This window comes from Cannabis sativa, chromosome 4 (assembly GCF_029168945.1).
Source record: "Cannabis sativa cultivar Pink pepper isolate KNU-18-1 chromosome 4, ASM2916894v1, whole genome shotgun sequence".
In the NCBI taxonomy this organism is placed as follows: Eukaryota; Viridiplantae; Streptophyta; class Magnoliopsida; order Rosales; family Cannabaceae; genus Cannabis; species Cannabis sativa.
Window position 1 is genome coordinate 38,793,483 of NC_083604.1, and position 11,132 is coordinate 38,804,614.

Here is an 11,132-nt window from a genome sequence, read left to right on the forward strand (position 1 = left end):
ACATGAAATACATGACTTTTCGACCCACTGGCAGTATTCTGACTCGTGGGGTGAAGGTATCCTTACAACTAGGGACCACGCGGTCTGTGACATATGTCATGTCGTACCAGTGTACCGTTGTGTCACATACATGCCGTTGGACAAAAGGGATGCTTTCCCTTTGTGGTGTGCACACTATAATGTTCTGACATAAGAGAACAGATTTGATACAGGGATTAGGCGTCAGAGGGCAGCCACATCACTCTACAAAAGGCTTCCGGAAGGGCCTCTTGGAATACCATCTCTGGATGTGTCCCAATATTCACTCGAAGGGCTTTATTTATTCTGTTTTTAGGAAGGCTGAAGACCTTCCGAATTTGGATGAGTCTTGTCCTCGGAGGTGAGCCTTCTGGGCTTCAGATGGGCCCGGGCCCATTACGTCTGGACTGGGCCTTCCCTCATTTAAGGACATTAATTCAGGCCATTTGAGATTAATCGTACTTTGTAAATGTCACGTGTCACTCTTCTAAAAACACGAATAACAACAATTATATCATTCTAATTAAATTATTTTATAAAAATTCGTTATTTATTATAATTTAAGAAAAAAATTATATTTTTGGGAGGAAAAAAATAACTACTTAAAAAAATTAGCAAAGTACAATACATATATTTAAGAGTTTTTGGCGATTAAATCTCTCAACTATCATTCCACTTACACTTAACCCTTTAAGCTCAAATTTTAGTGATAAAACCTTATAAATTACTGAACTGTTAGCAAATTTAAAGGGTCATTTATTTCATAGTTAACTGTCAATATAGATTGCTTATGTGTATACTCATGTACACGTGGTACATTTATATTGGTAAACTTAATATTATTATTTAAAAAGTATAAAAAATTATTTCAAAATTTATAATTTTTTTTTAATTTTTGTAATTTTATTTAATTTGAAAATGAATTTTGAAATAATAATATATATTAGGTTTATCAATATAAACGTACCACGTACAAGAGCGTATACATTAGTAGTCCATGGTGGGAGTTAATCGGATGACACTTTAAAGTTGCTAACAGTTCAGTATTTTGGAAGACTTTGTCGCCAAAATTTAAACTTGAAAGATTAAGTACAAGTGAGAAATAATTGAAAGAATTTAGTCGCTAAAAACTCTACATTAAAATATAAATTGATTTCAAGTTTTTATTTAATTTTTTAAGTAAAAACTATAGTAAATTTAATGTATACAAAAATGAATACAACGTAAAAAGTTATTTTTTTTAAATAACTTAAAACTATTTATTATTATTAATTTTTTGTAATATTTTATTAGTTTCTTTTAATATTCAGTACTAATATTTTTTTTGGGTTGATCACTACACACACTATTTTTAAGTTGCTTTTTTTATTATTCTTTCTCATATAAGTGAAAAATATTTAATAAAGAAAATAAAATTTCAGTCCAATATAGTATTTTTCAAATATTTTTAATTATTTTCTTTATTTAGTATAGCATAAAATAAAGTTTTTTTTTTTTTGAACAGAGCATAAAATAAAGTTTAATAAATTAATATGCTACTTTGAGTTTGCATACATAATTAAATGTAAATTATCAGAATTAGATGATGGAGTTCACTTTTATACTTCACGGAACTCAACGGATTTCAAATATGTAATATTATCAAATATGGACATTATAAATGGTTTTTGATTAATTTATTATTATTTTGTTATATAAAAGTTGGAAGAGGCATGACGTGTAGTTATTGTAAATATTGGCCTCCTCCATCAACGGTCCAGATTCATTCTCACATCTTCTCCCATCTCATATATCTATCTCCCTTCCCATTCCACTCCCTTCATCACTCTCCCCACTCTCTCTCTCTCTCTCTCTCTCTTAAAGTTTTTGAGAGAGAAACCAATCCAACAAAACCAAAACGAAAAGATGTTACTCGGAAAGCGTCCCCGACCTCCAATCAAGAGAACCATAAGCATGACCGGCATCACCGTTGATCCGAGCAGTGAGGAAGCCCCTGAGCCGTCTGATCCCCAGATCCCCATCTCATCGAACCTGGAACAATCTTCAGGGCATCATCATCCTCATGTTGATGATGGGTCTCAGAACAACAACATGTGCATGAATTTTGGTAGCAAAGGGTATCAGGATTCATTCATGTCCATCTTGTCTCCCAGAATCCAGAGGAGAAACTCCGCCGATTTCATCGAGACCGCTCACTTCCTGCGCACGTGCGGCCTCTGCAAGCGTCGTTTGGCCTCCGGTCGAGACATCTACATGTACATGTATGTTGTTAATCTTTTATTGTTGTTTTGAATTTTGTGTTTGAGTAATTTCACTCACAACAAAATTAAATAGATAAATTAATTGCATGCATATAAATCGCATAGAGATGATGAGTTTCAGTATTGTCCTTAATTTGTTTTATATGGTTACGCTAGATCCAAAAACCTGGTTCAAACATTTAACAACTAATTGTTATTATTATTACACTGAAATTCAATTAATGGATTAATTACAGCAATATTAATCATTTTTTATAAATTATGATTGAACAGGGGAGATACAGCCTTTTGTAGCTTAGAATGTAGAGAGAAACAGATGAGGCAAGACGACAGAAAAGAGAAGTGCATGGGAGCATTGGCGGCGTCTACAAACGACCAACGCCGCGAAACGACGTCGTCTGCTAAGGCCTCGTCATCATCAGCTGGTAAAAGCCAGACAGTGGCAGCCGCTTGATTTCAATTTTAAAAGAAGAAAAAGAAAAATTGGACGGATGGCTTGAGATCGATCTAGAAAGAAAGATAGTGAAGAATGACGTTAAAAAAAAATAGGGAAGAGAATGAGATGAGTAATTGATAATAGAAGAGAGAAGTGCAATCGCCTTTCTATAAACATCACTCCCCCCAAAAAAAAAATACCCACTATATTGTCACTATCTACTTAATTATATATAGTAATTAGTACTCTACTGCTTTTTCCTGTAATGAAACAAAATATATAGTTATGTCTACCATTATTGGAAAGAGATTAAAAAAAAAAAATTAAAAGAAGGGTGTGTGTAGTCGTTTTGTGGACGTAAAATTCTTAATGAGCATGTAAAATAGAGTTGTGATCCCCTTATGATTCAGAATTAATCAACTTTTTTCCTTTTCACTTTGAATGTGGTGAAGTAATTAATGTATTACCATTAAGAAAGTAAGTTTGTGTGATAATGGGAACAGTAGGGGGCCGGGGCCGCCGGGCTTAGTGGCCATAGCCCCCTAACTTTATGATCTATAATGTGCAAAAACTGAAATGGTAAATACATTCATTTATGACACAATGTATTTCATTGATAATTTATAATATAATACATTATATAATACAGACATGTTTTGAATTAAATAATAAGAGTATGAAAAAGAGCGCAATAGATGAGCATAAAAATATTTGTGAAAACAATTTTTGGTCTTAGAATGAATATGTTTTTTTAAATAGAATTAATAATTTTTTTGTAACTTTGTTTCTTAATTTTTTTTTTATTGATCTTGCTTTTAGCTAATGACACCAAATTTTTAAAGCAATGAGTTTATAAGTTAAAATAATTATAAAATAATATATATGAGCAATAAGAACATAATTAAATTAATAGAGGTTCGGTCTTGTGATTATGGCAATAGTCTACTCTTTTTTTATTGTATTACTTTCAAGATTAATTATCAAGATCACAACGAGGTGACTAAGTTAGTTTATCAACAACCTTGATGAAAGCTTACAAGTATTTTGACAGCATAAGCACTCTCTAGAATATATGAACTCAAATCTCTAAACAATAGAATGACTCAACTCTTTATTGGAAAGATACAATAAGTATTGTTACTTAAAATAATAAGAAATAAATAGGAAATTAAATTCTAAATCCCTAGGATCACTCGACTGTACAAAATCGATCACATAAATGTAGGGATTTAACGATGCTATAAATGAGGATATATTTAAAGAAAATATCATAAAGAATCTAAATTCATCGCGTCCTTCTACACGAAGGATTCTGCTTTCCTGGCTAATGACGTTCTGCTCGGAACATTACACACAAGTCTAGTCTAGATGCTTGCTGGAGACTGACGTAACTAGTTTTGAGCGTAGATTCTTTTGGAGGGAGCATTTGGGGGCAAAGAACTCGTCCATGCCTTGAAATGATCTCCACTAGTCATCTTATTGAATGCCATGTCACCCTGTGCGGAATTGGGATAACATTTGTCCCCATGTTTGTGTGGGAACAACCGCTCATACGTGGACTTATTCGGTCTGTAAGTTGCTCGGATGGGTGATACATGCTTGACCCCATATGTCATCCCTGATCAGATGTGACTTGTCCGCACGATGCGAACCCTTGGTTGTCTCTTTAGTATCCTGGGCATTTAATGCCTTGCCTAGGAAATAGGATCTTAAGTATTGTGAGGACGGTTACAAGGAGTCGTGCCTCTAACGGTTGTACTCTTTAATGAGTACTTTATTGTCATTTTTTGGAGGAAACCTAAATTTGAACACCAAATTACCGACCTGCCCCTCAAGCAATTTATAAAAAGAAAAATAATTTCAAACCTAAAAATTCAGAGGAAGAATCTCTCCCTTCTTCAAGCCTCGCAAGCTTTCTTTGAGTATCTCAGATTGCAGCTACTCAAACCATTCCCAGGAAGACTTTCAGAAGCTCGATACAGTGAGTAAGTTTTCGTGCTTTTTCTTTTTTACTTCTTTGTATATTGATTTTTGCTTGAATATGCTTCGTGAAATATTGAATTTTTAGAACTGTTCTTCGCAAGTAGAAATTAGGTTTTTAGATCTTTTGTATAATTGCGTGTGTATGGTTCTTGATCCCTATTTTCTAATCGATGTGCCATTTTTATTGTGATATTTCCTTTAGTCATTCCCTTGTCCTCTTAATTTTGGCTCTTTGGAGCTTCTGGGCAATTGCTAGTGTAATATCCCAGAAAATAAATAATATTTAAATGGACATATTTTATTAAATATGCAATTACTTGGGAAATGAAGTAGGGTTATGATCTTACTTAGGTAAATTATTGAGAAATTATTTAATGAAATACGTTATTTTTGGGCTCGGCAATTGTGAAAATTTACCGATGTGGTTAGTACTGTCACGACATTAATGAAAGAACTATTTTGAGTATATTTCGGATTAAGTTAGAATTTTATTAGAATGTCGGGTTGGGGAATTAGTGAAATTACCAAAATGCCCCTAGGGTTTTTTTTTTTTAAAAAAAAAATTATGTGAGAGGGGTAGATTAGGAAATTCAATGGTATTTTTGACTTTTCTTCTTTTATTTTATTTTATTTTTTTTTACTGCTGCCTATTACTTATTTAAGGAAAGAAATGAATAGGAAAAAATGGAAAACCTCATTTTCTTTAGAAAGAAAACTTCCAAGGCAAGGAAGCCTCATTTCTTCTTCTCTCGCTCTCTTTCGTGACCTAGAGCTAGCCAAAACCAGGGGATTCATTTTGATTTCTCTCAATTTTTGAGCAAATTGGGTACCCAAGATCATCCTAGAAGCTTTGAAGGTAAGTTCTTTTCCTTGGGGATTGAAAACTTCACTAATTTTGGTTGGTTTTGGATGAGGGTTTTGGGATTTCGTGGCTGTAGGTTTAGTTTGAGTTGTGATGGTGTTTTTAGGTCTCTTTTGGGGTGTGTTGAAGTTTGCATCATGTGATTTTAATGGCTGTTTAGATTGAATGTATTTGATTAAGCAATTTGAGCTTAATTTTCATGTGAGATGGTGATTTTGAGTTAAGTAGTGAATTGTGATGGAATGATGTGTTGAATATGTTGTACTTGGTATATTGAACTGTTCTGGAAATGCAATTTAGGTCTGAAATGGTTTTGGTTCGAGCTGGGGAAGAAAATCCAGAAATTTTCTGGTCTGGCAGCAACCGGTCGACCGGTTGGTTCTGATGTACCAGAACCGGTCGACCGGTTACAGCAGGGGAAAATTTCTCGGGTTTTCTCCGAACCCTGTTTTGACTCGGGGTTGAACCTAGTACCTGCCTTTGAATGTTTTTGAGTTACTTGAGTTATTTTAAAGTTGGTGAAGGCTAAGTCTAATCGGTTTTAAATTAGGGTTTTAATCCGGAATTTTAAGTTAAGGTATTTATTGTGTTTCAATTTTCGTGACATAGGACCGGGATTGCCTAGCTTGTTTTTCCACTCAGGTTGGCCATACTCTTGACTTCTGAATTAAGGTAAGAAAAGTGGTAAGCACCGTATGTGGTTAAAGTTTATTGGTTGAATGGAGGTGATCTTGATTATTATCAAGATTTTTATTAAATATTTAATAAGCCTAGGTTATGACCTAGGGTTGGAAACGGTTATTACCGTTATGAGTAATTACTCTTGAAACCGCGGTTAGGTTTCTTACTTATCGTTTGCTTTATCGGGCAACGATAGTGACATATTCAGCTCGTAAGTGACGAGTGGTAAAAGGGGTACTTTATAAGTACCAGGACTGTGTAATGTTTAAAGGAATGCTTATTAAATTGTATAGTGAGTAAACATGATGGCATAAGATTAAGTTGATTTTCATTTTTCTTTCAGTTATTGTTTTGATCACTTTCTTGCTGAGTCTCTGTGACTCACGGGTGCTTTATGGTGCAGGTAAAGGGAAGGCTAAAGTTGAGCAACCATGAGTTTGTGGTCGCAGCAGCAATGTACATACCAGCCGTAGTGGCACAGCCCAGTAAATAGGATGCTCTATTTTGATTGTATTTTGGGAAATATAAAGTTTATGTTGTAAAATACTTTGAAACCAGTTTGTAAATATTTTTAAAATAGGGGGACCCCGTAGTCCATATTATCTATCTTTTGTTAAACAGTTTAAAAGTTGAATTTTAATTATCAAAATTTAATTACCCACACTTTTAGTATAATTACATATTATATAATTATCAGTATTTTATTAAATTGTACACACGTGGCGTCCCTGTTGGATAGGGCGTTACAGCTAGGTTCTCGAAGCTTTTCTGGTTTGGAATTTCACAACCAAGAAGGAATTTTCCCTTTTTAATCTTCAAGTGTCTTTTAGTCGGAGCATTGGAGATATTTTTCTTTGGAAAAACCTTCTCATCTGTTCTGTCCTCACCTCTCTCTCCTTCTTTTATAGATGAACCCGGGCGAATTCTAGAGAGGTGAACACTAAATAGACAACGATCTACTCGAACTGCTCCTTGAAGATCAGCTAAGACTCTGGCCAGATTCATCATCATCAGGTGGAGATTCATCCACTTCAAGCTTTGACAAGTGGGAAGTATCTAGTGATTCATTAGAGTCTCCAAAACTAGTCGTACAACACAATCATTAATTACCTCAGACATATAAGCAAAGAGGAGAACGAAAGGTTCATTTAAGAACTCAATAGAGGCTAGAGGCAGTATCTCCCGACCTCTTAGATATAAAGGGTCCATGCAAGAGTTCCTGATACACTTTTGGAGGGTCGTCTAGGGCCTTTAAGAAGAAACTTCACACAGGCAGATTCTATAGCTAAGCATACTATCAAACCTACTACCCAAACCTAAGAAAATGGAAAAAACCAAGGAACTCTTGACGAAGGTTTCTACTAAGGATCCTCACCTTGCTTGGATCACAACCATGGTTGCTGCAGAGTATGCCAAAGAGCCACAAGATGACCCTGAGGTGCCTAGGGGTGTCGAGGAAATAAGGGAGGCTAATGAACAAGAGGAAGCCTGTGCAACTGGTTCCTCAAGCAAATAAATAGAAGAGGAAAAGGTTCCTTGGACCATGTCATACGGAGGGTACAATGAGGCCAAAGAACTCATCTCGAAGTCCGGGGAGGTCTTGGTCCAAGATCAGGGCTACATTGAGGTAGAATTTGAGGAGGCCCTCCGCATGAAAACCAAGGACAAGAAAGCAACTCGGTGAATATTGCCTCCGTCCACCCTTACCTTAAAGAGGATAAATAATCTCCAAGATAAGGGCCTTCTTGGAGATGTCGAGGCCTTCTTGCCTAATCTCAGGTAGCTTGCTACTAACGCTGGAGAGGAGCTTTGTGCATGCTCTGGACCCGACACTGAGGAGGGCATGATCTTGCCTATTCACTCATATTTTAAGAGGATCACCAATTATTACAAGATTTGCTTGATTTAATTCACCCAAAAAGGGAATTAAGTATTTGGCTGCACGATTTGTGCTTTACGCCAATCAGGGTGTTGGGGGGAGCAATCCCCACATGATACAAACTGGTTATTTGATCTGATGTTTAGCCCGAGGCATAACTGCTTAGGCTACTTTTATTTTTCATAGTTACGGCATCCATGGCTGACCGACACTAACAACACAGAGGTAACAAAGATAGGTGGTGTTTTGAAAGACTATTATATTGCACAAGGGATGGATGCCGACCACCTATCTTTCCAATGAGCTGAACCATATTGTCATCCTCCGTTCACCCTGGACTGGGATCAAGGATTCAGGTTGTTCTTAAGCTACCAGCTTGGGCTCAAAACATCTCGGTGCTGGCCTCTAGAAGAAATTTCCTTCGATATGGACTGTACCCATCCATAGAGGCTAATGAAGAAGTTCCAATAGTTAATGATTCCGCTTCGGAATAAAGTGTGTTGGACAAGAAAGAGGTCGTTCAGAAAGTTTGAGAGCAAGCATAAATAGAGCGGTCGATTAGGATCAGAGATGTTACTGAGAGGGCTGTCCGTCCTGCCGTACTAGTAGTGGTAGTAAAAGAAAAGGGTGTCGCCTAAGTAGAGCTCAAAGCAAAATCTTCAGATGAAGATGCCCTAAACTTCTTAGTCCACGAGGGTGCTCTTCTAGAGGTTCAGGGTAGAAACATTTTAACATTTGCATTGTTTTTATTTGACCTTTATGAATATATACTAAGTGTCTTTTTTTTCCTATGCAGCCATAACGTCCAAACTTTCTAGCATGTTAAAGAGAAAGGAGGGTGGCTCTTCTGATTAAAGAACAAAAGTATAATTTCATGGGAATATATTGTCTCATCAAACCTTAAATTCTTTAACTTTAAACCAGCAACCCTACTTCTATCCAAACTCAACCTAAACAAGCTTTAATCTGAGTATTAAAACACGTTCTAACCCCATCTATTCTTTAGTCCCAAAATTCTTGAAACCCTAACCCAAGACCTAATCTAAATCTAAGAAAACCAAGGGAAAAGTACCAAGAATTTTACCTCTAGTGTAAACACTCTTGATCTTGCTCAATCCCAGCTTAAAATGGTAGGAAAAATTCCTGGTTATGGTTGCACCTTAGGGCTTCGAAGGGTAGAAGGAGGAAGGAGAAGGATCTCAATACTTATGTTTTTTTATCTCTTTATTACATAAAATAAGTAACAACCTAAAATTATATATATATCATTATTAACTTAATTAGCAGCCCATTTACTATAAGGGTACATAAAAACAAATTAGGGTAAAATGACTATTTTACCCTTCCCCATCAACTTAAGCTATAACACAATCTAGGGGCATTTTGGTAATTCTAGCTAATTTGCCAAACCGATATCCCAACACTCTAAACTAGTCTGGTATAAAATCTAATTCAATTAATCTTTTATTATCGTGATATTTCTGACCTCCTCGTCAATTTCCACAGTCACCAGACCCGAAAATAATTTATTCGAAATATGGTATCTACGATACCCACATAGTTCAATAAAATCTCCGTAATTAATAAATTAGACTTTATTTATTCTTATTTCCCTAATCAACTCGTAATTAGTTTGAGTAGGATCATAATCCTACTCTAATGCCCACTTAATCACATATTTAATAAAATATGTCCAATTAAAATATCAATATATTTTTTCGGAATATTACAGTGGCCTTGCTACTAACCTTAATGTTGAACAACAAAGACGGGATGCAGGAAAACCATTACCACTAACACTTGATGAAGTGACAGGCAAAGTGGTTGGCACAAAAAAACAAACTTTTGTTCGTCAAATGGGTGTTGAAGTCATAATGTATTGCCAGGACACTACTTGAATTTTAAAGATGTGTACCTCAGCACTTTAAAGACCAAGTTGTACAAAAAATGAAGGTAAAAAAAATTAACAAGTTTAGTGGTATATATTTTTAATTTTAATGAATACAAAATTCTTTAACAAGTATTATTCGTGTGTAGTATTTATACGATATTGATGATCAGTTAGATCCTGAAAAGGTTATGCAAACTCTCTACCATGAGATGCAAAGAAGGTATTCTGAGTGAAAGAATCTCAGATACAATCACTTTCTAGAACATTATTCTGGGGATCCAACTGATTTAGAAATTGTTATCAATGCTAAATCTGATCACTACTCTACAGAGAGCTAGAAGCAAATTATTGAATTATTTTTTAGCCCAAAGTTTATTGTGAGATCTAATCAACACAAGAAAAAAAAAAAGAAGTGAAGTATATGTCGATGCAAGGCACAAATTCGATGACAACAATCCGTAATGAATTTGTAAGTAAAACTATTAATTTTATATTACTGAAATGATTAACTTTGTATTAGTAAAATTATTTACACATTACACAAACTAACACTGCTTTTCAACGGGATGTCCCTGAAGACCATGCAATTTATGCTTGAAAAAAATTCCCTATTTAGAAAAGAACAAATACTTGGGTTAGCAAGACATGCCAGGAACTACACATAAGTTTATAATTTTCGTTTATAATATTTTTAAAATGAAGGTAATATTGTGGTTTTAACGTTTTATTTGATCAGTAGAAAATGAATGCAAAGGTTGCCAACTTGATGGGATCAGAAAATAATTCTAGCGATGGATCTTCTAGCAAATTAAAGCAATTTCTAGCTATGAATAATGTTCTTGAGGATCGGTCAGACTATCAAAGAAGAGTGGATTATAGATTGAAAAAAATTCGGCATCAAGTTCTAGTACTCAAAGTCAAGCTCAATCATAAGGCACTTCTGCATCCATTAGTCAAGAAGATATGGGAGGTTTTTTTGTTAAAAGTGCGTAATAAGATTGATCAATTCGGCTCCTCCAATGACCCTTCTCTACATGACCCACGGTTTGAAAGTTTTTTTACAAAAGTTTTTACCATCACAACACCAAGGTACTACGTCTACTCGAACCCCACGTCCAATG

At 35.1% G+C, this 11,132-nt stretch overlaps 1 protein-coding gene across 1 annotated transcript; it reads left to right on the forward strand.

Moving 5' to 3' along the window:
* The first annotated feature begins 1,744 nt into the window (after window positions 1-1,744).
* On the forward strand, window positions 1,745-3,157 carry LOC115712922 (FCS-Like Zinc finger 5). Its single transcript, XM_030641340.2, has 2 exons — window positions 1,745-2,279; window positions 2,553-3,157. Exons 1-2 carry the CDS (start codon window positions 1,924-1,926, stop codon window positions 2,731-2,733), a joined length of 537 nt encoding a protein of 178 aa, XP_030497200.1. The 5' UTR covers window positions 1,745-1,923; the 3' UTR covers window positions 2,734-3,157.
* Window positions 3,158-11,132: the final 7,975 nt, after the last annotated feature.